This window comes from Microcaecilia unicolor, unplaced genomic scaffold, assembly GCF_901765095.1.
Source record: "Microcaecilia unicolor unplaced genomic scaffold, aMicUni1.1, whole genome shotgun sequence".
Taxonomy (NCBI): domain Eukaryota; kingdom Metazoa; phylum Chordata; class Amphibia; order Gymnophiona; family Siphonopidae; genus Microcaecilia; species Microcaecilia unicolor.
The window spans coordinates 53,626-81,353 of NW_021963237.1; the positions used below are offsets into that span (position 1 = coordinate 53,626).

General features: G+C 42.2%; 1 protein-coding gene across 1 annotated transcript in view; it reads right to left on the reverse strand.

Annotated features, from left to right (window-relative positions):
• Positions 1 to 27,728, reverse strand: part of LOC115459097 (laminin subunit alpha-2-like) — a gene marked incomplete at its 5' end in the record, with an annotated part of 82,354 nt that overhangs the window by 16,006 nt on the left and 38,620 nt on the right. The window contains 3 exons of the mRNA XM_030188964.1: positions 207 to 362; positions 5,055 to 5,244; positions 15,417 to 15,529. Of these exons, the coding sequence (XP_030044824.1) occupies positions 207 to 362; positions 5,055 to 5,244; positions 15,417 to 15,529 (459 nt within the window). The remainder of the gene's footprint in view (positions 1 to 206; positions 363 to 5,054; positions 5,245 to 15,416; positions 15,530 to 27,728) is intronic.

Here is a 27,728-nt window from a genome sequence, read left to right on the forward strand (position 1 = left end):
GGTGCATAGAGAAGAGAAGAAGGATCCTAATGGGTGGAGCCAGTTCAAAAAGTACAACTGGATTGATGCCACCAAAACCCAGGCAATTTAAAGACACATTTAAAACTTGTTTCAACAAACACAGTTATTTTCCAGAATAATTTAGTACATACAGAGATGTGGCCTGGCATTGCATGTGGCAGATGAAGATTTCGTATTTGCCTTACCGGTCCAATTCTTCGAGTTATATAATTAATAGGAAGTCCTCCAACATATAGCATTCCCACTACATCCAGGATATCAGCTTTCTTGGGGCTGATGGTGCTGTTTGAAACTCCATCTACAAACAAGATGCCCCTTTGCTTTGCCCTAACTATCCTTATCTAGGAGAAAAAAAAAAGACAGAACTGCTTAGGGAAGTAATACTTTATAGCACGCAGTGCTAATGCTTGAAATGAAAATACATATATGGATGCTGGGAAATTGCAAGTGTTGGCACATCTAAGAGGAACAGCTATTTTTGTAAGAACCATGTCCAAAGAGAGGGGTATCACTTGAACACAAGTTCTAACACTTAAATGGTCCCAAAAAGCAGCAAGGTCTGCAAAATCCAACATGGAGACAAAAAGAGCAGATCAATCAGTAGTACAGTTCAAACTTTATTGTAAAATAATTGCCCGACACAGACTGTGTTTCGTCCACAAGGGCTGCATCAGGGGCTTGAATGCAGTGTGAAATAAAGCAAAACAAAAGGGCAAAAACACAGCGAATAGACTTCCTCCAAGACGGAGTCTATAAACATGCTCCAAAAAATGACAGCATATGGTCAAACTCTTCAAATATGCTGGAAAAAAAAGTGTAACCATATGCTGTCATTCTTTGGAGCATGTTTATAGACTCTGTCTTGGAGGAAGACTATTCGCTGTTTTTTTGCCCTACTGTTTTGCTTTATTTCGCACCGCATTCGAGCCCCTGATGCAGCCCTTGTGGGCGAAACACAGTCTGTGTCGGGCAATTATTCTACAATAAAATTTGAACTGTACTACTGATTGATCTGCTTTTTTTTGTCTCTAACACTTAAATGTGCAGGTGAAAGTTTTATAACCTACATGTGTTTGCACTTAACAGAAGTAAATGCCTGATTTTACAAAACTGGACATCTAGGCTGAAATTGGCCTCATTCAGGTTTGTATATCCCCAGTAGCAATTCTGCTCTGATTCCATGTTCTTGATTCTAACAGAGTTATCCCCATTAATAAGAACAATGTGAGTTGAGGCACTTAATTCCCCAGCACTAATAGAATAGTTGTTCGCCAGCTTTAATGTCTTTTATGTACTGGGACTGACAACATTTCAATGCAGAAAGATTCCTCGTGGTCAGGATCAGACACATACCGCCAAACATTTCCCCCCTCCCTCACAGAGATGGCGTTTCACAGACTTTACTAAACAACGTATACAAGGTAGGGAAAGTTTATCACAAAAAAATATCAAAATCTACACTTTCCTTGCATTAGAATGATACAAAAAATCAGTGTATTGTGCTGGATTTCTAATAAGGAGGAAAAAGAGCCTCACAGAGCTCCTAGACAATATGTCTGTCTACTGGAGCTAAAACGGATCTTAAATTGATCCTCTGTTCATCATTGGCTCTGAAAAAACCCCCAAAAAATAGTTTTCTAATGTTTCAATCAACAGTGACAAGGATAATAGTTCCTTTCAATTGTTGCTTCACAAAATATTAGGACTAATTGTTGCTTCACAGAATGTTAGAACACAGTGTAAAATAAACACTTATCTATAGCGTGAGAAGACTTCAATCTTTCTTCCTATGGCGCTCCAAGCCAACGTGGCCAGCGTTTCGTAAAAAAACTGCTTCAGGGCTTAGATAGCGCTCGTCTTATGAAAGCCGCTGTAGCGGTGGTCTCCTGCATTCAGCATGAATGCAGGAGACCACCGCTACAGCGGCTTTCATAAGACGAGCGCTATCTAAGCCCTGAAGCAGTTTTTTACGAAACGCTGGCCACGTTGGCTTGGAGCGCCATAGGAAGAAAGATTGAAGTCTTCTCACGCTATAGATAAGTGTTTATTTTACACTGTGTTCTAACATTCTGTGAAGCAACAATTAGTCCTAATATTTTGTGAAGCAACAATTGAAAGGAACTATTATCCTTGTCACTGTTGATTGAAACATTAGAAAACTATTTTTTGGGGGTTTTTTCAGAGCCAATGATGAACAGAGGATCAATTTAAGATCCGTTTTAGCTCCAGTAGACAGACATATTGTCTAGGAGCTCTGTGAGGCTCTTTTTCCTCCTTATTAGAAATCCAGCACAATACACTGATTTTTTGTATCATTCTAATGCAAGGAAAGTGTAGTTTCACAGACTTTGACAAGCTTATCAATAATCTGTACTTTGAGCTACCAGCAAAACACACTCTTCTCATCACAGGAAAGTAAAATCAGATAAGCCTATTTTAAAAGTTCAATAGACCTCTTAATTATGCAGCAGTTCCACAAGGGCATCTGCAACAGCTACCAGTTCTTCTAATGAGAATGAACATTGTCTTATCCCCTTTCTACCCCTGACAATTCCCAAGGTCCTCGTTATTTAGCATGTATTGAACATTGGAAGTACTATACTGCAAATCCACTGCTTCCTAACAGGCTCTGCTCTATTTCTTTATTTTAACTATTTCTCAAAAGGTGTCTTTAAATGTAAAAAAATCTGCAATCATATAAAGATCTTGCAGGGCTTTATATTCTTTCCATTCCAGTGTAATGTTGGAAACAAATTAACATAAGGGATTAATAACGCCTGGCCATCTGTCTGAGGACAAATGCTTCTCTGAAAATTTAATTGAAAGGAACAAAAATCAGTGAAAAGACATATTAAGTTACAAAAATATATGGGTCATAGCACACCAGGGATTACAGAGAAATAAAGTCTCCCCCACAAAATGACCCCAAAGTATTTCAATAGGAGAAGCAGTTCCAGCAGCTCTAACATAAAAAAACATTTCAATACAGCAATTTACCAATTAGGGAATTGTTCCTATCAAAGTGACCTTTCTTTCTCCTTTCCGAGTCACAGACTCACACATAAACTCATCCACACAAACACATGGACACATACACAGTTCTGTCTCTGCTTTGCCCAAACTATGGGGTCCTTTTACTAAGGTGCGCAGAAAAATGGCCTGTGCTAGTATAGGCGCGTGTTTTGGACGTGTGCAGATCCATTTTTCAGCGCGCCTGCAAAAAAGGCCTTTTTTGTGGGGGTAAAAAAATGGACGTGCGACAAAATAAAAATTGGCAAATGTCCATTTTGGGTCTGAGACTTTATTGCCACCCATGGACTTAGTGGTAAGGTCTCACGTGTTCACTAGGCGGCAATTGTCAGTGCGCATACACTGCCAATTACAGCCTAGTCAGAGCTGCACGGCAGAAAATAAAAATTATTTTCTGACATGTGTAAAAATGAGAATTACCACCCAGGGCATGCGGTAGCTGGGCGGTAGTTTAATTTGACACGCGCCTACATGCCTTAGTAAAAGGGCCCCTATGACCCCAGGAATGCCTATGTGCTCCTGAAAAAACTACAGACAGCTCAGAATACGGTTGCCAGGCTAATTTATGGTGCATCTAGATTTGAAAGTACAAGACCTCTGCGAGAGAAACTGCACTGGCTTCCTGTCAAGGACCGTATCACTTTTAAAATTTGCGCTCTGGTGCATAAAATCATCTACAGCGAAGCCCCAGCATACATGGACACCCTAATTAACTTGCCGCCAAGGAACTCTCACAGATCCGCATGATCGTACTTAAACCTCCATTACCCAGTATATAATGGATTTAAATACAAGAGCATCTACGCATCAACTTTCTCCTACACTAGCGCTCATCTGTGGAATGATCTGCCTAAACTGGTGAAACTTACTCCTGATCACCCTACCTTCAAACAGCGCTTCAAGACCTTTCTGTTTGGCAAAGCTTACGCACCACTCCCGCCTGGCATCTCTAACTTCTGAACTGTCTTTATCCCGGTGTCATATTAATCACCAATGCTCTACCTCGCTCTTGCCCTTTCTCCATTATACTTCTAGGGCATTAATTGTTTGATCCCAGACTTGTTGTGTGTTTATGTAGATTGTTGTAAGCCACATTGGGCCTACCCATGGGTGGGAAATTGTGGGATATAAATGCTGTAAATAAATAAATAGATTGCACAAGAGTAAGGGGCCCTTTTATGAAGGCGCGGTAGAGCTACCATGCGGGTGGTAAGCAGCAAAACAGCACTACAGCCAGGCAAACCCAGGTGCTCTGCGGTAGTTCTGGAATCATCGTGCATTGTTTCACACACCAGAAAAAAATTGGTTATTTTCTTGAGTGCAGGCGGGGAGTAGGCATTCCCAGTGGTAATCAGGCAGCATGAGCACATTGCTGTGTGCTGCCTGATTGCCGCACGAGTACTGCGTGAGCCTGTACCGCCTACTAAATAGGAGGTAGTAAGGGCTCAGGCGGTAATGGCTACACTAATTTGGAAATTGGTGCATGGCCACTAATGGAGGAAATTGAAATTCAGTCATTTTAGTGCCACGCTAAAAAAAAGTGGCTGGAGTGTGCAGGAAACCCACATGAGAACACTAACGCCGGCCACTTTTTAGCATGGCTTAGTAAAAGGACCTCTAAGTGTCTACTTTTCTTGTGTGTACATTTACACACGTGCAGTTATAAGAGCTCATTTCTGAATATAAAAAAGGCTTTCCATGCAGAAAAAACTTTATAAAACTACCCCCCCCCCCCATAATGCTTAGATATATTATCATAGTTGGTATCATTTGATTATTCTTTCCAAACCAACGGAATGTTTGGGTGCTATACCATTCAAATTGCCTCTCCCTTCTTCTCTCCAAAGCAGAGACACACACAAAGACAACCCACATACATATGTGCATTTATTTACACACACACACACACACACACACACACACACACACACACACACACACGAGTTAGAAAGAATTCCATGAGCCATGCTTTCCCTACTTTCCCCCCCCCCCCCCTTTTGTACCTGGTGCCACTGGCCATCATTAATCTTTTTGGGGACCATTGTGCTGGTGTTCCCATGGCCCAAGTCATATCCAAAGTGAGCCATCCCATTCTTCAGCTGAACAGTGGCAAAGTCAGCATGGTTGATCCGGGCCATGTAGAAAAGTAAGCCTGACTCTGCTTCTGTTCGAACTTCAAATTCAATAGTAAGCCTGCAAATTGAAAACATCTAATCAAAATCAGATATAGAAATTATTATGAAGAAAATTACATTTTTTCATAAATAAGCTCACTACTAATAGCCATGCGAGGCTAGATCATTGTCTTTGGCTAGAGACATGCTAAAAGGCATCCACCTAGTTGTAGATTACAATTTAAGAACTGCACTGCTGCCTCCTACTAGTATGATGTTTAACATTACAATGAAAACTGTGGCATTTATTTTCTTTGCCTTGTCTCAATGCAGAAGTGCTAGGTAGATTCCTTGAAATATATAAATATGTAAATACAATGGCGGCCCTACCATTAGGCCCACCGAGGTGGGGGCCTCAGGCGGCACTCTTCTGAGGTGGCATTGCCCCTCACCTTTCCTTTCCCAACCTCCTTCCCCAAATATACCCATAGGCTGCCCTGCTGCTAGTCCCAGCTCCTTCTCTCTACTGTGGCCTCCCTCTCTGATGTACTTTCCTGTTTCCTTGGAAGTGGGCTGCAGTAGAGAGAAGGGGCTGGGACTGGCGGCAAGCCTGACTATGGGAATTGCTGCTGCCGCCGCCTTTTGAAAAACAAGAAAAGAAAAGGTAAATTCGGGGAAGGGGTGTTGGGGAAGGAAGGGGGAGATGTCAGACTGCGGCAGGGGGGGGCAGCGGCGGTGGCGGAGGAGCAGTCCATGCCTCTCCTCAGGCAGCAGATTGTCTTGGGCCACTCCTGTGGAAATACATACATGACTGCTTTTTTTAAAGAGATGAAATTGCCAAAATCCCAACTTTCCAATAATTGCAATGTTGATTCACAGTAATATGCTTTAAAAAATAAAATAAGGAATCTTAGTAGGCTCTGAAACTTTTTAGCAGTCCTGCATTAAGAAATATTGCAGTAAGTGAACTCTGAAATTTTTGAGACTGCATTGGTCTCGAGGCCTGTGCAATCTCAAAAGCTTATCTATGACAATATTTTTTATATGTTTGCCCAATAGAAGATTTCGCCATTGGCATCTGATATAAGAGAATTGGGGAGGCCTTAGCCTTCCCAAAACCCAGTCTGGCGGACAGGACCAGGTCAGGACGGAGCTAGATATGACAGTTTAGGCTGAAAACATGGCATGCTCTAGGAGAGTGACTGAGGCAGGAAACTGGAGAAAGCTGTCTACTTGCTTCAGCTGCTAATTCCTCATCTTTTGTCTCTGATTGGTCTTGGCCATCAGAATGAGCCAATCATCAGCCAGAGGTGGGGAAGGCTTTCTTCCTCTGCTGCAGTGACATGAAAAAGGAGGCACAAAGAGGAGAGTGCAAGCAGATGTGCAGAAAGAGGGACAGTAAGAGGAGACAAGTGAGTAAGGATGGGTGCATAGCAATGTAAGATCATAAGAACATAAGAGCAGTCTTGCATCAGTTCTCAAAGATGTTCAAACAGAGTTTGCCATCAGACAAAAACATTATTAGAACAACAACAATGATTCCAACTTTGTGAAAGCCGCCTCTATAATTAGACAGGATGAAGAAGATGTAGGTGATAATGACAATGATGATGATTAAGTATTCTTCGCTGTACAAAAGTCAAGTGTTTCAGATAGAGATTCCCTTAATCAATATCTGCAGACCCAGTCAAAAGACATTAGTAATATTGCAGCCTGACCTGATTTGAAGGAACGTTTGATCAGATTGAACAATCCACTTCCTGCCAATACAATTGTTGAACACCTTTTTAGCTGTGCTGGTTTAATAATGACTCACAAGCGCATTTGCATTAGTGACAGTCATTTTCAAAATTTAGTTTTACTAAAAGCAAAGTGGAGTGAATTGTAGAGCAATAAAGTTGGGATAAAACGTTAACAATAGGTATATTCATTGTAGTTATGGTACATTTACATTTTATTCAAAAAATATTATATTAGGCAACAACTTTTTTACTTTTACTTAAGTAAATTTTTAAGTGTGTTTCTTTCACACAGAGCGATGTCAAGGTGAGGCACTATGATTTTAATTCAGGGGGGCCCGGTGGTGGATGGAGGGGGGCGGGTGGAGGGGACTGCGGCGCAGGGCCCCCCTTGGAGGCCCGGGCCCGTGGAATTTTGTCCCCCCTGCCCCCCCTCGGCGGCCCTGGATCCAAGTGTATTTGCACCAGAGAAATCAACACACAGACTCAGGAGCTGCCTCAGATGTCAGGATGTATCAATATTGAGAGGACTTTGGTCACCTTTAAGTTTAAGAATCATAGAAGCCATTGGGACCATTAAGGTTGTGCATTTGTTAGTATACTTTTGGTTCATTAGAATATCTTAAAACATTTAGTGCACACTAAATCAATTTAATACATTGTAAAGTCAATTTGCGCATGTTAGATTCTTTTTATTAATAAGAATGTATGAAACAAATTGAAAAAACATCCAAATGTTGTAAAAATTGACCAAATAAAGCAAAATCAACATGACAGCTTTTTGCTTGTACACATCCCTAGGCACTGTCCAGTGACAAAGTCCCACCTGAATAAGTTGAAGGATTCCAATGCGGCACATCCAACGGAGGCTAGGTATTGATATTACTCCTAAGGGGTAGCTCTTCCATTAGACATAGGAGGCAAAGGCTTCAGGTGGCAAATGTTAGGGCCACCAGCAAGTACCCACAAAACATCCCTGCTACAGCTGCCTCACTTCATGCCTGGTTAGCAGCAGAAAAGGCAACGGTAGCATCTCCTCTACATGTTCCCCATCCCTGTTTTAATCTCTGTGCTTGCTGCTGCACTACCCCAGGTCTGTAGCCACAGCAGCAGTTAAAGAAACAATAAGTGTGGGGGCGGGCCCTCTGAGACTCCAATGTGCTTCCAAGACCCTGATGCTCCCACATTCTCTGGAAAGGCCTGCCACCTCTGAAACAAAAGGTATATTTCAAAGGGGACAGGACCACCAGGGGGAAGTATGCCGGAGTCTCCAAGGCATCATGCTTATTGTTTCTTTTGTCACTGCTATGGTGAGAAGGGTAAGAGGGTTGAAGGAAAAATTCAGGACCAGGGAGGTGAAGAGGCAATACAGGACCACTTAGCAGGGGAGGGAAGAGGCAGAAGATGCTGGACATAAGAGGGAGCTGCAAGGGAGATGCTGGACACAGAGGCATAGGGAAGTGGAAAGTAGATGTTGGACAAGGAGGGCAGAAGGAGATTGAAGGGAGACTTTGGACATAGGAGAAAAATGGGGAGCCAGAAGGGACAAGCTGGACATGGAGGGAGAAATAGGGAGGTAGAAAGGAGATGTTGGGCATGGGAGGGAAACATAGGAAGATAGAGGGGAGATATTGGACACAAGAGAGCACAGCGAGATGGAGATATATAGGGAGATGGAGGGTAGCTGTAAGACATTGAGGGGGGGGGGGGGGCATAGGAAAATGTGATCCAGATGCTGGATAGATGGGAGCTGAAAACAAGGAGACAGAGACAAGATGCTAGAGACTGGGGTCATAGGGAGATGGAGGACAGATGCTGGACATGAGGAAACAAAGAAAGAAAAAGAGAGAGAGAGAGAGAGAGTGTGAATATGCTAGACACAGGGGGATAGAGAGAGAGAAGGAGAAGGGGTGATGTGCATGGGAGGATAGGGTGTGAGAGAGGGGGTATTGGATAGTGGGACAGTGCAAAAGAGGGGGGTAGAGAGAAAGCAGAGAGAAACTGGATGGGGAGGAGAGGGTTGAGATGGATACAAGGGAGAAGAAAGGATAGAGTTACTGAAAGACTGGGGAAAGAGAATTAGATGGGGAATATGAGCTGGGATGAGGGAAAAGATGAAAAGCTGTAGGTGGATGGAGTAAAAGAGGAAGATTGAGGACTAGATGGTATGAAGGAGGAGTGAAATCTGAGTGGATAGTGAAGTAAAAAAATTAAATTGAAGCAAGCTGAACTGTAAAGAGCATTTTAGGGATGGACATATGAGAGGAAGTGAAGAACATAAGAAAGGAGAGAAGAAGTGTCAGATGGACTGCAGATTCTGGAAAAAGAGTTAAGAGAAAGAGGAAAGCAGCAACCAGATTAGAAAAATAAAATAATAAATTAAAATTAAATTTAGTGATTGGAATGTGTCAGTTATTTACATTTAGCATCATTCAAGAGGAGCTCCATGTCTTTCCATTTTCTGACGTTCTATGACATGCAGTGTAGCTTCTAGAGGTTCAGCTAAATGTGTGTCTACATATTTCTATTTTTAGTTTGTGGTCACATATTCTGTACTTGGTGAGGAGGGTTTATCTGTGTTTTGTGTGTGACCAAATCTATTTTTTTGGCATCATGGAGTTTCTATGTAAGAATCAGAAGTAATCAAGCTTGTTCAGTTTCAAAATAGGTATACTGATGTTTTAGAGTCCACTGCAATATCTATGGTGCTGTTCTTCTGGGTACACTATGTTATGTGAGTTTTGTTATGATACAATAGATTTGCTGTATAGTTCCTGAGTGAATTTTGTGAAGTTTTGTGCTGGATAAAAGTTATGTTGCTGTTAATGAGATGATACCAGAATCAGAATTTTTATTTTTATATGTTGAGTTTTACTGGGAAAGGTCCAAACTCTGCTCTACACCTCTTGCTGTGGGAAAGGTTTCTTTGGATCTAGAATATATGTTAAAAAAAAGGCAGAACCATAGCACAGTTTATACCACCTAAATGTTGTTTGCTTTACCTGGAAAGTAAAGACAACAGTCCAGTAGACAAACTGAGTCAAGTCTTACGCCCACATAACTGGTCCCTCAACAAGAGAGTAGCAAGCCAGATATTTCACATGTGGGGTACTCTAGTGGTGGATTTGTTTGTGTCAATTCTGTTCCAGGATAGGGACTCACAGAAGACTATTCTCAAATGTTTCCTCCTAGACTGGGGGGCTGATCTTTTTAACACTTCATATAGAACAGTAATATAATCTTAGGAAAGAATTGAAAGACTAAGATTTTTTTGTATGCATATCCTCCACTATCTCTGGTAGTAAGAACTCTGCTAAAACTCAGAAGAGATCAAGGAACTGTGATTCTCATAGCAACTCTTCTGGGAGTTATCCATCAGGGAATCGATCTGGTTGAGGACTTCAAACTTAATCAGGCAGAATTGGGAAAAAGGTTACATCCCAACATTAGGTTCCATGAATCCACCTGAAAATACCTCAAATCCTTTTGACTTTTAAAAGAGACTACCCTAGAAGATGCTATGGTTTTAAGTGGAAGACGTCTACTGTTTGGTGCAAAAGAAAAGCCCTAAAACACTTCTTCTGTCCCACCAACAAACTGGTTGAATACCTTCTACATCTCTTAAAATCAGGCCTCAAAACCAAATCTGTTAGGGTTCAGCTATCTCTCTACAGCTTCTAGTTATTAGATGCATGTGGGACATGCTTTATTTGATGCCTCTCCTTATGCCTCCTAATGTGCCATTAGGGCTTCAGCATGGTAATGCTTCAACTGAAAAAAGTTCCCGTCAACTGACAAAAGCTCCCTTTTAGCAGCTGTTGTCATGACCTGAAGTACCTGATCTAGAATGAGGCAGTCAACTCAGTAATCTGAGTCAGTGAATTTAGGGCCCTTTTTTCACCGAGCTGCGGCAAAAGGGGGCCTGTGCTGGTGCCGACGCTTGTTTATGACGTGTGCCAAGGCCCCCATTGATTGCACCTGGTAAAAGGTAGGTCTTTTTTTTTTTTTTAAAGAAATGGCCATTGCAGCACAACCATTTCGGGGGAGAGCCCTTACCGCTACCCATAGAAGTGCTAATCTGGTAGATTACCACTGGGTACACACTGGCGCTATGAAAATACATATATTTTTGTAATGCCAGATATGATGGTGCGCTGGGGTTGAGAAATACCGCCAGGCTGCTATGGTAGCCCAATGGTACTTTCTTTTTAGCGAGTGTTAATCCCGCATTTGGGCTTACCGCTGCTTTGTAAAAGGGGCCCTCAGTGACTAATCCACTTTACATGAAATTTTTTAACTATAGGGTGATTCTGTACACCTATCCATCCTAAGGTAGGGTCAGACTTCCAACATTTTCACCAAGGCATATGCGCATAATGGTAAATGTGCCTTGCATGCAGTAAATTCTAAAATAGCCCTAGCTTTTTACTTCATTTAGACTGACGCCCTTGGAAAATCTATCCAGCATTTTGTTACTTTGTTTCCCGCAAACCCAGAACTGCTATGGTTAGGGTCACACTATCCAGCTTGTTAGCAAGTTGTATTTAGGGTATGTACAGTGGGGGAAATAAGTATTTGATCCCTTGCTGATTTTGTAAGTTTGCCCACTGACAAAGACATGAGCAGCCCATAATTGAAGGGTAGGTTATTGGTAACAGTGAGAGATAGCACATCACAAATTAAATCCGGAAAATCACATTGTGGAAAGTATATGAATTTATTTGCATTCTGCAGAGGGAAATAAGTATTTAATCCCTCTGGCAAACAAGACCTAATACTTGGTGGCAAAACCCTTGTTGGCAAGCACAGCGGTCAGACGTCTTCTGTAGTTGATGATGAGGTTTGCACACATGTCAGGAGGAATTTTGGTCCACTCCTCTTTGCAGATCATCTCTAAATCATTAAGAGTTCTGGGCTGTCGCTTGGCAACTCGCAGCTTCAGCTCCCTCCATAAGTTTTCAATGGGATTAGGGTCTGGTGACTGGCTAGGCCACTCCATGACCCTAATGTGCTTCTTCCTGAGCCACTCCTTTGTTGCCTTGGCTGTATGTTTTGGGTCATTGTCGTGCTGGAAGACCCAGCCACGACCCATTTTTAAGGCCCTGGCGGAGGGAAGGAGGTTGTCACTCAGAATTGTACGGTACATGGCCCCATCCATTCTCCCATTGATGCGGTGAAGTAGTCCTGTGCCCTTAGCAGAGAAACACCCCCAAAACATAACATTTCCACCTCCATGCTTGACAGTGGGGATGGTGTTCTTTGGGTCATAGGCAGCATTTCTCTTCCTCCAAACACGGCGAGTTGAGTTCATGCCAAAGAGCTCAATTTTTGTCTCATCTGACCACAGCACCTTCTCCCAATCACTCTCGGCATCATCCAGGTGTTCACTGGCAAACTTCAGACGGGCCGTCACATGTGCCTTCCGGAGCAGGGGGACCTTGCGGGCACTGCAGGATTGCAATCCGTTATGTCGTAATGTGTTACCAATGGTTTTCGTGGTGACAGTGGTCCCAGCTGCCTTGAGATCATTGACAAGTTCCCCCCTTGTAGTTGTAGGCTGATATCTAACCTTCCTCATGATCAAGGATACCCCACGAGGTGAGATTTTGCGTGGAGCCCCAGATCTTTGTCGATTGACAGTCATTTTGTACTTCTTCCATTTTCTTACTATGGCACCAACAGTTGTCTCCTTCTCGCCCAGCGTCTTACTGATGGTTTTGTAGCCCATTCCAGCCTTGTGCAGGTGTATGATCTTGTCCCTGACATCCTTAGACAGCTCCTTGCTCTTGGCCATTTTGTAGAGGTTAGAGTCTGACTGATTCACTGAGTCTGTGGACAGGTGTCTTTCATACAGGTGACCATTGCCGACAGCTGTCTGTCATGCAGGTAACGAGTTGATTTGGAGCATCTACCTGGTCTGTAGGGGCCAGATCTCTTACTGGTTGGTGGGGGATCAAATACTTATTTCCCTCTGCAGAATGCAAATAAATTCATATACTTTCCACAATGTGATTTTCCGGATTTAATTTGTGATGTGCTATCTCTCACTGTTACCAATAACCTACCCTTCAATTATGGGCTGCTCATGTCTTTGTCAGTGGGCAAACTTACAAAATCAGCAAGGGATCAAATACTTATTTCCCCCACTGTATACAATTCTGGAGAACACACCTTCAAAAATATATAAACAGGATGGAGTTGATCCAGAGGGCAGCTACTAAAATGATCAATGGTCTTCGTCTTAAAGCATATAGGAACTGATCTCAATATGTATAATTATAGATCTCAATATATATACTTTGGAGAAAACGTGGGAGAGGGGAGATATGATAGAGATGTTTAAATACTTATTTGGTATAAATGCACAGGAGGCGAGTCTCTTTCAGTTGAAATGAAGCTCTGGAATGAGGGGGAATAGAATGAAGGTGAAAGAGGATGGACTCAGAAGTAACTTGAGGAAATACTTCTTCACTGAAAGGGTGGAGAATTCATGGAATGGCCTCCCAGTGGAGGTGGTGTATCTGAATTCAAGAAAGCTTGGGACAAGTACATAGGATCTCTAAAGGACTGAAAGGGAGAGTAGATGGTATGAATGGGCAGACTGGAACGGCCATATAGTCTTTATCTGCCTTCATTTTTCTTTGCTTCTATTTCCTTGACCCTGGAGGGATGTATCAAGGCTGATGTCAAAGCCAAGGTGGTATAAGTAGCCCACCTGAAGTCAACCTCTTTGGAGGAGATCTGCAAAGCTGCAATTTGGACTTCTGTCCACACATTCACATCTTTTATTGTCTGGAATAGGATTCTTGATGTGAGGTTGGTTTGATATGTCGAATGTGAGAAAACTCCTTAAGATTTAGAACCCACCTCCAATCATCATATGTCCCTTCATCCTTCTTTTCAGTTTGTCTTCATCATAAATAAGGCAAAGGATGAAAAAGGGCTGTTTCTAACATAAACAAGTTGTTGCTCATTGGCATTCTTGTTTTTCTGTTGTTTTTGTAAAATCAATTTTCCCTTCTTTTTGTTAAAGGCAATCTGTAGCTAGGAACTTTCATCATATTCTGCTTGTCCTTGGAAAAAAAAAGGTGGTTACCGTTTATTGGTGTTCTCTGAGGACACCAAAATATAAGTCCTCACAAAACCTACTCACATCACCTAGGAACTGGCTCATCTGACAGTCCAAATACTATTAGGTTGGAATAGAACTGAGATGACACCGTGTTTACATGGACCTCTACTTCTCTCCCCACTTAATTTCTTTTCTCTTGTCATTTACTCCTTTCCTCTCCATCTTCTCTTTTTTTTCTCATCTACTCCTCTGTTTTTTTTTTCTTTTAAAAATTTCCTTTGCTTTTTGTATGTACATTGCAATAAAAGACATACATTTTGGAACTCTGCGGTAAATCAAGTCAAAATCAATCAATCAATAAAATTAGTAATCTTTTACAATAATGCAGTAATTTCACTTGGATGCATTTGTTTTATGATACTTAATACCCTACATGGAGCAGCAGAAAAATACCCTAAGAAGAGGCATTTACTGTCCTTGAATGAGGTACACAAGTTACTACCCTGCCCAAGGGGACTCAGGAGGGAATTCATCAAGCTGTGTTAAGGCCTTAAGTTGTACTATTTGGTCTTTGACTTAAACAGCTCTAACCTGACTACAAATACTGTGGCAATATTTAAGTTGTCAAGTAAATGCATGTTTTGCATCTCATTAGTATGCAAATACCCTAATGCAACTTGCAGTGATACACTGTAAATTGCATTAGGGCTCTGAAATCATAATAAAATAATCTCAGCTTTTTGCTGGGGCTATTTCACCGCATGGGAGCATCCTTATAAGGAAACATGACCTCTAGCAGTAGTCTCGTAAGACTACTGCTTGGGGCACCATTTTTCTGAAGGCATCAGACTGGGCAGAAGCGACTGGGCCTTGCTTCTGCCTGAATACCCCTCTAGATCGCCACTGCTTTTAAAGGTAGCTCCTATAGGGGATGGGGGAAGGGGGTCTTGAGCCTAGGTGGGGCTATTGAAAAGGTGGGTCTTTAGTCTGTGAGGGTACAGCAAAGGGGGATATGAAGCCTTGGGGAGGCTACTGCAAAGGAGGATATGAAGCCTTTGGGGGAGGCTACTGCCAGGGGGGTTAGTGTCAGGTGGGGGAAACCCTGCTAAGCTGGCCCGGGAGCAACAGCCCATGGCTATGAGGCCTGATGCTCCCAGGCCACGGGACTAACGCTGCAAGATAGTTCACATGCAGCATCATTCTTTTAAAATGGGATTCAGCAACCTGCAGTACTGAGATCCTCCAGGTTGCTGAATCTGGCAGTGAATCAAGGTGCAGTAAAAGGTGAATTTTTACTGCACCTTGATGAGTTCCCCCTACACAGTCTTAAGTTGTACCTTAATTAAAATGCATGCTTCAGTTAAGAAAGATCTTATGATAGAAAAAGAAAGAACAAATAGAGCCCTGAGGAGCATTATGATTCCCTGGAAACCCACATACCGATTTTTCACTTTGGTGTCATCAAATGCAATTGCGAGATGGCTGTGCCTGGAGAGACCAAACTGCTTGCCACCTTTCAAAACAACAGGTGCTATCTCAGCAACACAAGGTCCCTGGAAAAAGAAAACATTCACATTTATCTGCCGTCATTTTCTCCGTTTCTATGTTTCACCACTCATGTCTGGTTATTGTCACACCTAAACAAGAAAACCAATTTATTTTTAGAAAATGTAGATTTCCTGTCTACATGTATCAAAATGCTGCAGAGGTGTACAGTTCTGCCCCTTCATTCATTTAGGACAGGATTTCTCAAGCCATTCTGGTTTCCAAGATATCCACAATGAATATGCATGAGATAAATTTGTTTATATTGCCTCTATTGTATGCAAGTTTTCATTGTGGGTATCCTGAAAACCTGGCTGGCTTAGTGTTATCTTGACTAGCTTGCACCCATAAATATAAGAAAGCAGGGAATGAAACACATGTTACATCATCTGATCTCTGGTGGAGATGGGTTTTAGTACTGGTGTAATGTTCTTTTTACAAATGCCACAATTGTTATCTAAGTGAATGATCAGCATACAGACTAGGCCACCCTACACAAACTCTCCCATCTGCTGTCTGTCATTTGTGAATTAGAGAGATATATCAATACTGTGATGTTGAGTAGTAGTAGTAGTGATGTACCAGCCTTCTTTTTCTGTAATCTGCATTGGACTCTTAATTGGGAGTTAGCAGAATATAAGGAAACAAATTAGATTAGATTAGATTAGATGTGAGTTGAAAATAAATACAAAACAAAAAATTAGAAAAGTATTTGAGGATCTGTGCAGTAGCTCAGATTTTCCAGCAAAATGAAGGTTTGGCAAATAATTTGAAAAAAAAAAAAGTCAAATTTTTCTTAAGTTTTTCAAATTGTTTGCCAAATTATTTTTTAAGTTTGAACCTTTCTAAAGATGAGAAACCCAGCTATGAACACTGATTTTTGCCAAGGAATTATAATACTGCATGCAGTAGACAAGTATAATTACCTAGTTAGAAATGACCAAATGAGGGACATTAGTTATCCCTTTGGTAAGCTGTCAGATCACTGAGTGCAGTCTGCTGTTTAGATTCCTGTCTTTATTATCTCACAAATATATAAAACCTGGATCTCTTGTTCTCCTAATATATTTTTCTTGACTAGATCAGTGCTTCTCAACCCTGTCTTGGAAGCACAACTAGCCAGTTGGGTTTTCAGGATTCACACAATTAATATGCATGGTATAAATCTGCATAAAGTGGAACCCCACTACATGTGAATCAATATCATCAGTAGTGTGCTGGAGCCAGCTCACGCTGGCTCGCAATAGCCAGTTAAGTTTTTTTCAGATTTTGCGAGCCGGCTGTTTGCCTCTCCTCCCCCGAGCCGCAGGGCCCTGGCACATACCTGTCTGAAGCCACCCTGGTGATCTAGTGGATTCTTGGGGCAGGAAAGATCCCCAGTCTTTCCTGCCCGCTGCCGGCTCTGACCCACTTGCTGCCACATCGCTCTTTAAAATGGCTGCCAAGACTTCCAGCGGTGGCCTAGTGAGACTTCTGCTGAAGTCTTGCTGCCATTGTAAGTCTAGGCAGCCATTTTAAAGAAGATGCGGCAGCAAGAGGGTCAGCGCCGGCAGCTGGCAGGAAAGACTGGGGATGTTTCCTGCCCTGAAGAATCCACTAGACCACCAGGGTGGCTTTAGGTATGTGCCGGGACGGCACCCTGCGGCTCGGGGGACTGGGGAAATAGGAGGTTTGGAATAGGTAGGTCTTTCTTTATTGTTTCAAACATGCCAGCTTGTGCATAGGGATGTACACAGAGGAAGTAAAATAACGGATAGAGTAGTAACTTGTTATAAATTGTAATCAGTGTGTCATTTGGAGGGGCTAGTTATAGAGACACCCTAGCACGTGTTATATTCGTGCAGAGATTTTTTTTTCTCCTGGTAAAGGGCCACTAAAATCATGTTATGAGAATCAGGTGCTCAACATTCAGAGCTTCTATCTATTTATTTACTTATTTATGGCATTTTATCCCACATTAAACATGAATTAGATTGGAACCTGGGAGCATTTAAAATCTTGTTTTTTTTCCTGTGCCTACAAAAAGAAAAAAAGATGGCATATGGGAACTTGCTCCTTTTGCTTTGTAGAATGCAATGGTATATTATAAAAATGCATTCGCCCTTTTTTTTAATACTACTATTTCACAGAGAAGGCATTGATTAAAGAGGGAAGGGTTTCCTTCAGCAGAACTGTCCAGAGTCAGTAAGAAGAGCTCTGGAATGAGGGAGCATATGACGAAGTTAAAAGGGAATACGCTTAGGAGTAATCTAAGGAAGTACTATTTCACAGAAAGGGTGGTAGAGGCATGGAATGGCCTCCTGGTGGAGGTTGTGGAGTCGAGGACTGTTCCAGAATTTAAAAAGGCATGGGATAAGCATGTGGGATCGCTTAGGAAAAGGAAGAGTTAGGGGTTACAGAGGATGGGCAGACTGGATGGGTCATATGGACTTTACCTGCCATCATGTTTCTATGTTCAGTGGAAAAGAAATCTGTTTGCTCAGGGTGGTTGCTATGTGAATATTCAATCACTGTTTCATTATCAGAATTTGTAGTTCAGCATGACAACGTTCTCCTTTAGTTTTTTTGATCCAAGCTGTTTACTCAGGCAGGAATGAGTTCTCAAACTGAAGGTCTGGACCCTAAAGATTTTTTGGATGGGTCTTAGGATGAGAAGCCTCAGGAGAGAACTTCCAAAGTGAAAGCTGAACAGCTGGGCAGTAGTTTGTGAAAGCTTTTAATCATGCACCATGATCTCTCTCTCTCTCTCTCTCAGGCTATGAATGTGACATTTGATTTGGGCTATAAAGATTTGTTGTTTAATGGGGGTCTTATGGTTTAATGGGAGCTCTGATATGAGGGGGGAAGGAGAGAGAGTAATGCTTTGCCTCCCCAGTCCACCTCTGCGCCCCCCCCCCCAAAAAAACAATTGCAGGGCGGAAATAGAGCCTGTTGTTAAAAATGTACCAGCACACCACTGAATATCATGCATATTCAATTGCTTAGCACTGACCAATAAGCTTCATGGGGAAGATATTATTTGTTATGAGTTCTGAATAGTGCTGTATAAATCTCATAGTGCTATCTACAAGAATGATAATAATAAAAAAACTGAATATCCTCCAGAGTGCTGTTCAGCTATTGATTCTGTTAAAATGTTGGCAAATCAAGTTATCTCTAAGTGCCTCAGTTTAACCAAATGTAATTGGATAACAATAAGCAATAGAAATCTTTTTCTAATGAGTCCAGACACATCAGACAGTAAAATCAAAACACAACATTCTCTCTTCCTCATTGTAACAAAAGATCAATAAAGCATCTTGTTTCCAAAATTGCATTCAACTTTTCATAAATACAGCCCACATTTAAATCTTATGCATTGCTCTTAGTTGCCCCCTAAATATTTTTAAAACATAATTTTTAAAGGTCATTGACTTAAATGCTCTGTACATACTGGTGATGCCGCTCAGCTTCTCCTCTGGGCAACCATAGTAACAAAATTGTTTTGTTTCCTGCTCTTCCCTTTGTAAATTGCTTTTCAGCTCAGGCATCAAAAATAAAAAGCCGGGCGCCTCACACCACAACTGGCTATATGCGTGTTTCTGAAATATTAAGCTATAAAGTGTGCTAGGATCTGTTTTGATTAAAGAAGCTATGCAATTGCAAATTACTATTTTGTTAATCGTCAATTTTATAGATGTCTATCATAACTTAGAGAGAGATTTTAGAAAGCACAATAGACATACAAATCAGAACTGAGAAGTCCAGGTCATAAACATCTCAAACACAACATACGATATGTGTTGCCATAGTGGAACAGACTGAAGGTCCATCAAGCCCAGTATCCTGTTTCCAACAGTGGCCAATCCAGGTCACAAGTACCTTTATACTACATCTGAAGAATAAACTGTGGATACATCTTGTTTGTATACTCTACACCTTGGATTTCAAGGATAAAACCTTTTCATGGTATCTTCCACTCCTCTTTTTTTTTATTATTGATTGTTTGTGGAAGGTTTGCTTTTCTATTCACAACCTTGCACGTGGGGAGGGGGTGGCAGTAAAAGTTAGGTGCTAAAAAAACTGGCACAAAGCTAGTATTCTATGATGGCTGAGTTGAGCATCAAATCTGTTACAGAATACTGGTGTAAATCTGCAGTTAAGCACCAAGCTCTAGGCATGACCACTCACACCGGGTGTGTATGGCTGGCGAAAATGGTGGCACCTAAATGCGGCAGCTGGGTGCATAAATGCGAGTATTCTCTAAAGTGCGCACAAGAATAGTCAGAATAGCCCCTGACACGCTCATGCCCCTCCCATGTTAACGCCCCTCTTGCATTTGCACATGAAAGAAGTTTAGCATAAGTTTGTTGCACAACCAATTGGCGCCAATTAGTGCTTGTTAATGCTAATTATTAGCATTTATCGCCAATTAGTTAATTATGTTATGTGCGGATCTGCGTACCCGATTACATGCCATTTATAGAATTTGGGGGATAGTTTGCATGCAGCACACCTCCTTTCCTCTGTCTAAACATAAAGCCTGTATTAATCTACACAACACGTCAAATCTATCTGGAAGAATGCAGAACTATTTTATGAATGATTAGTGGCTCAAGGTCTACATTTAGACTTAATCTGGGTGATCCTGTTCATAATTTTGAGCCAGATACTGTATGTATACATAAAGAATTTTTCTGTTCTGTGATGAAAAAGAAATTATTTTCAGACGCTGCGCAGATGGCAGGACATTTGTGATATCACACAAAGCCCAAACACACTGGAGCCCTTTTACCGAACTGTGGTAAAAGGTGGCCTTAGTGCGTCCTTATGCGAGCCATTTCCGTGCACTAAGACCATTTTTACTGCTCGAGTAAACTGGCCAATTTTTGCATTTTCATTATTAATGGCCATGCTCTAATTTTGCCATTAGCGCATGGGCTCCTACCGCCACCTATTAGGTAGGCGGTAAGGGCTCACTCGCTAAGTATGCGCTAATAGGTTAGCAATGTAGCTGAGCAGCACAAAACACGCCCACTCTCTCTCCCAGACTCACCCCAGCACTACAACATAAGGGGTCCTTCTACAAAGCGGCGGTAAGCCCAAAGTGGGCTTACCGCTCGCTAAAATGGAAGTACCGCTGGGCTACCACAGCAGTCTGGTGGTAGTTCCCTCCCCCAGTGTGCGCCAATTCCGGCGCTGCAAAAATATTTCAATTTTTGTAGCGCCAGTGTGTACCCGGAAGTAAACGGGCAGTGCCGTGTGCTGTCCGGTTACCACTGGGTTAACACAGGACCCCTTACTGCCAACTCAATGGGTGGCAGTTAAGTGCTCCCCCCTCCCCCCAAAATGCCTGTGTGGCAAGTGCTTCACTTGTGGCATGGCCATTTCTTCAAAAAAGAAAGACCTACCTTTTACCCACTGTGGTAAAAGGGGGCCTCGGCGCACATCAAAACACGCGCTGATGCCAGTGCAGGCCCCCTTGTGCCACAGTTTTGTAAAAGGACCCCTAAATGTTATATTTTACCGTGTGGGTAAAGTGCACATCCAAAAATGACCATGAACGCCTCAGCATGCCTTGCGTTAAGCCAGTTTTTGCTGTGACAAGCACCTGTTAGTGCTTAATGCAGCTTAGTAAAAGGACCTCATTATTTGGCAATCAGAAGCTTTAGCTTCTTGTGTTCTGCTTACCAGCAAATGATACACTGTATTGTAGCATTGTAGTCTTTGTCTAAGCACTTTCTTACTAACACACAGAGTGAGATTTATCATCCTGTCACCACACAGTGCATTTCCAGTAAGTTTGTTCAAGAAGCCTTGATTCATCACAAGACAAGAAATGCATTCTGAAAGAGGAAATCTCTCTTGCGCTTAGGAAAAGACCCAGTCAATAAAATAAACAAATAAAAAATAAAAGGATCTCTACAGAAAATCAGTTTTTAAATAAGAAACATTTTAGTATTTGGCTTGCAACAAAAATGTTCAGGCTTGAATATATAGTTACAAAGCAGACAATACAAACAGCATGCACAGTGAAACACCTCGATATGCTTGCTATAACCTGCAGTCATGAACAAAGAAAAACAGGAAGGACAAGGTAACCAAACCAAGAATGTGTGATGATAAGTCTGTCAATGCTTGCCTATCTTCAACTAAGCCCAGTCCACACTTAGCTTTTACCATGGTGCACATAAAACTAATTGAGGACTGGCTGTAAATGCATTCTAAAGTAGTTGAAGACTATCCGGATTGAACTAGTTTTTAACCTCCTTCAACAGCTCATTTGGTGAACCAACGAGCTAAATTCTATATTAACCTTAGAAATATATAACCCTTCAATCCTTTCCCCTCCAAAAAAACTAAACTAAACAAAAACCAAACAGTAATTAAATAAAATTAAATAATTAATTAATAATTAAAAAATAAAAAGTTATGTCTGGATATGAGGCTCTATACTCTTTTGCTTTTATCTCCTGCTGAACTTATCTATAAAAGGGTAAAGGGTCATGGATTTGATATACCACCTTTTTGTGGTACAATCAAAGTGGATTACATATGCAGGTACTTTCTCTGTCCCCAGTGGGTTCTCAATCTAAGTGTTTTTGTACCCGGGGCAATGGAGGGTTACGTGACATACCCAGGGTCACAAGTTTTCAAGTTTATTGATACTTGATATACAGCCTAAGGGGGAGCCCATCAAAGAAGTTAACAATACAGTGCAATCTGCTTAAGTGCAAGGGTCTGGGACCAAAGAAATACATGCAGTTAACCGGAGCGTGCACTTAACTGTTGTGACCCAAAGAAGCTTGACATCTGATAAATATATGTACAGTACTATTTATTATACGTACAGTACACAGACTCCGTTAACTGACGTTATACAGTCTCCGTTAACTGACGTTAGGCTTACTTAAAGTAATCAGTTATAGTCCTCTGTACACTCTTGCGTCTGTGAATTCCATAGACTACGTCTGCCAGATGGTAAAAACTGTCATAACACTGACATCCAGTGGCCTCCAGATAGGCCCGCACGGTGTTGAGACTCTCCAGCGCTCTTGCAAAAGTGACAGGAGGTTGTTGAATTTCGTCAGCATGTACCTCGCTGCTCATTTCATCATCTGTTTCATCATCAGCCATTGCCTGCGTGTAGGCGCATATCTCGACATCAGTGCTGTCATCAGCTGTTTGTAGATCGTAATCAACAGCTACGTAGTGATGAAACTCCTCTTCAGTAACACAGGCTGGGATGTCAATAACCTGTTCATCTGACGTGTTTGCAACAGCTGCATCTGTTTCGTCCCTCTCCACATCCCTAACAAAGCTTGCCTGCTTGTAGCAGTTCACAATGGTTGCCTGTGTAACATGATTCCAGGCTTCTTTCTGCATATGTAGGGAATCCAACAGTGATAGATTACGAGCCAGTTCAACAGCACATTTATCTTTGCCAGTCTGGTCATCCATAACACTCATCAGACGACGTAGCACAAGTGCCCGATAATGTTGTTTGAAATTGGTTATTATGTCCTGATCCATAGGTTGGATCAGAGAGGTAGTGTTTGGTGGCAGGAAGACCACCTTGATGTTAGACAGCCTGACATCATCACTGTGTGCAGCACAATTATCACAAAGCAGCAAAATCTGACGCTTTAGTGCCCGCATTCTATAGTCTAACTTCTTTAGCCACTGCTTCCAAATTTCCCCAGTCATCTATGAATTTGCATTAGTCTCATATGACACAGGAAGTCGCTTAACATTCTTGAAGCAACGGGGCTGTTTGCTCTTTCCAATGATGAGTGGTTCCAACTTCTCACTCCCATCCATATTGCAGCAAAGGAGGATCGTCAGTCGGTCCTTCGACGTTTTACTTCCTGTAGTTTCGGCTTGTTTGAATGCAAGTGTTCCATCAGGAATCGCTCGCCAGTAAATACCATTTTTATCAGGACTGAAAATGTCACGAGGTGTAAACTCATTCAAGATGGTAGGAAGAACTGAAACAACCCAATTTTCAGCACCAAAGTCATCAGCGTCTTGTTTTTCACCATGCTGTTTCTTGAATTTTATGTTATTCCTCTCCTTCCATCTTTCCAACCATTCAACAGTGGCTTTGAATTCAGTTAGTCCAAGACTTTCAGCTAGCTGATTAGCTTTCTCCATAAGCAGTGGACCACTGACAGGAAACTGTCTGCTCCCGACTTGAGAAAACCACTGAAGAGCATCTTCTACATCCTCAGCTTTTCCCGCCCGTTTACGTTTCCGGTGTGGATTTGTATTGTTTTGCCAGTCTTCCAGAAGCTGGTCTTTCTGCTTCAAGATATGTGAAATTTGACTGGGATTGACACCATATTCTTTAGCAATAGATGCTTGACTTTGTTTTCTAATTTTTTAAGAACTTCTATTCGTTCAGCCAGTGTTAAAGTCTTACAGTTGTGCAACGACGACTCCAGTGTACACTCTTAACATTCTTTTGCTTATTCTGCAAGTGGCAGTTAACCGAGATTTCAAATTTACCGCCCCTTTGTCATGCGCCAATCGGTGTCCATATTCCGTACGTGCGCTTATGTGGAGTTTTTCCTGCAGAGGAGCGGTCTTAAACCATGCATATAAGCGAATCTTGCACGTATCAGCGGTGCGCTAAATCAAAGTTTGTCCCCATAGAAATTGATGGCGCCAAAAACGAGACCGAAGTACAGCATGCAGTTAAACACAGCATGCGCTTATCCGACATGCACTTTAATGGCGTGCACTGTATAGTGCACTCCATTTAAGTGCACGTCGGATAAGCGCATGCTCTGTTTAACTGCATGCTGTACTTCGGTCCCGTTTACACTATATACACTAATAACAGGAAATGGAAAGGAATTACAATGGAGACAGGAAAGAAACAAAGATGAACCATGAACCAAGACAGAGAGCCTAAATGGTAAGTAAGAAGCAGCAAGATGAGTGAGGAGAGACACCATTATGTTGTTTGAGCCAGCAGTCAACGAAGTATGGCAAAAGTCAAAAGCTATAGCAAACAGATGGGACTTAGGATGGGCTTTAAATATGGGAAGGATAGGTTTGAATTGAAGAGCTAGGGGAGAATTGAACCTAGTTCCCCTGGTTCTCAGCCCACTGCACTAACCACGAGGCTACTCCTCGACTCCTATGTGTAAGTTGCAGCACATTGCATTTCAGAACTTCAGCTATGTTTTGAAACGCTGCAGGACGACGCAATAAAGATCCCCTTATAAGTCCCAGTCGATATTCAGCATAGTTTAATAGGTTAGGAGGCTCTTGCCCACTTAAACCACACTGAGCAGGCCAGGGCCGATCTTGGGCAGGGGTGACAGTCACGGTCGCACAGGGCCTCAAGCTTCCAGGGGCCCCGCAGCACTCCCTCCCACTCCCTATTGTCGTGCTCCTTTATGCATGGGCCACAATCTGACTGCTTTGCCTCTCCTCCCCCGAGCTGCAGGGTACCCTCCTGGCACATGCCTGAAGCCACCCTGGTGGTCTAGTGGATTCTTCAGGGCAGGAAAGATCCCCAATCTTTCCTGCCTGCTGCTGACCCTCTTGCTGCTGCTTCGCTTTTTAAAAATGGCTGCCAAGACTTCCAGCGGCGGCCTCGCAAGACTTCCGTGGCTAGGTGGGGATGGGGGGACGGGGAGGCCCACCAACCTGGTCTGCACAGGGCCCCACAATTGCTAAGACCGACCCTAGAGCAGGCCAGCTGCTGATATTCAGAGGCACTTAGCCAGACAGTGCCACCTAATATGTGCTCTGACCACCACTGCACTGTCTGGTTAGTGCCGGAGTGGTCTGTAGGTGGAGCTTCAGCTGACCCTGCACTTAACCAGTTAGCGGTGATATTCAGTCCTCTAACCAGTTAAGTAAGTGCATAAAGTTAGGACAGAATAAAGGCTGAATATCTGCCAGTGCCTTGTTAATTTTTGGTTGATAGCATTAACATAGTAGATGACGGCAGAAAAAGACCTGCACGGTCCATCCAGTCTGCCCAACAAGACAACTCATGTGTGCTACTTTTTGTGTATACCCTACTTTGATTTGTACCTATGCTCTTCAGGACACAGATCGTATAAGTCTGCCCAGCACTATCCCCGGATATAATGCCAGAGTCAGGATATGGTCTAGCATTGAATATCTGGGTTTAATTCAGCTCACATCAGAGTCTTAAAAACATGGACTGCTGAGGGCTGAATATCGGGTCCTTGTTATCATAAGATTGTCTGCTAAGGGGTCCTTTTACTAAGGTAAACCAAAAAATAGCCTGCACTGGGGTAGATGCGTGTATTAGATGCACGCAGGTCCATTTTTTCAGCACACCTGCAAAAAAGGTCTTTTGGGGGAAGGGGCGAAAGTGGACATGCGGCAAAATAAAAATTGGCATATATCCATTCTGGGCCTGAGACCTTACCACCATCCATTGACCTAGCAGTAAGGTCTCACACGTTAACTGAGTGGTAATGGTCTACGTGCATACAATGAAATTATTGCCCGGGCCTCGCGGTAGCCAGGCGATAGTTCAAAATTGACATGCATAGGACGCGCTTAGGTGCCTACGCGGTTTAATAGAAGGGCCCCTTAGTTGGGAGAAGATATAGCATTATATTTTAGTCATTAGTCTGGTGGAGACTTTTCAACTTGAGTGAATTTCCACTTGGCTTAAATCAAAGAACTGGATTATAATAGCAATAGTAAAGTAGCTCACTGTTTTGAAGCATGAATGACATAATAGTTAATGAATACTGTCCTAAGGTCTAACAATTTTGTTCATCTTTAACCTGCAAATGCAGGCATGTGTTTTGCAGAACATTATATTGGGGAATGAGTTTACAAATTGGTGTCGTGATCTATTTTCTGTGTTTTTGTTCCTATTCAAGAATTTTAATTTAAATTGAGTTAATTCATTTATTTTTAAACAGCTTTATATCCAAGCTCTCTTTACTTCTCTCCTGTGACAGTTTAAAGGAACTTTACTGAATATCTAGCAGAAATATAGTTCCCATTTAAAAATGTAAAGCTTGGTGAATAATAGGACACCGAGAATAGGTGTGAGTTTCTGAATGACAGCTTTTCAAGAGGGAATCACCTTTCAGGGTTCAGACTTCAGCTTTGCTTCCATTTTCAGTTCTCTTTTGGTACACATTCTACAGTCCGTGTCAAGTGAAAGAATGCCTCAAAGTATTGCTTCATGGAAGCAAATACAGAACTATGAAATTCTACTGTGTTATTTAACTTTTCACATAGATTGCGATGATAAGAAATGTGATGATAAGAAATGTGTGAAGGGTAATTCTACAACTGCGCACAAATGTGCAGAACTGACATAATTGATACGTGCATATCTGAACTAAGGGGTCCTTTTACAAAGCCACGATAAAAAGTGGCCTGTGGTAGTGTGGGCACATCTTTTAGGCGTGTGCTAGGCCATTTTTTTTTTACCGCAGCTGGGAAAAAGGCTATTTTTTAATGGGCCAGGAAATGGGCCTACACTAATATTAAAACTAGCACGCGCCTACTTATGGCCTGAGCCCTTACCGCCACCCATTGACTTAGTGGTAAGAGCTCACATGCTACCCACGCAGTAACCGTGCAGTGCGTGCCAACATGGGTGCGCTACCTGTTACCGCTGGGAACGCCCCCCCCCCCAGTAGAAAAAAGAACATTATTTTCTACCACAGGATTCAGCAGGCACCGAAGTTGGAATTATCACCAGGCGCACGTGCTGCCCTGGCGGTTGTGCCGATTGGGCGCACGCTACCCGCACGTTAGACTTCCCGCACCTTTGGAAAAGGGCCCCTAAGTGCTGTTCTATAAAATAGTGTGTAAGTGCATTAACAGGTAACTGCAAGGGGTGTACACACAGAAGGAGCATGGGGGGGGGGGGGAGGTCATTGGCGTGTCTACACTTTACACACATAACTGATAGATTACTGTAAATTGCACATATATCATGGAACACTTAGGTGTGAACATTTATACCTGCCATTGACCATTAAAAAGCGCACTTCCCAAGAGTAAATGATGATTGATGGGTTATCAGAAGGTGGGGATATGAAACAGTTACCAACATCACAAATAGATGTTATCTCACCAGCACCAATATTCCTCATAGCTCCAGAATATAATTTTCTAATTTTTCAAACGTTTTTGATATTTCTTAATTTTTTACAAAATAGTTCATCTCACTTCAAATTTTTAAATATCATTCATCTTAGATATTCA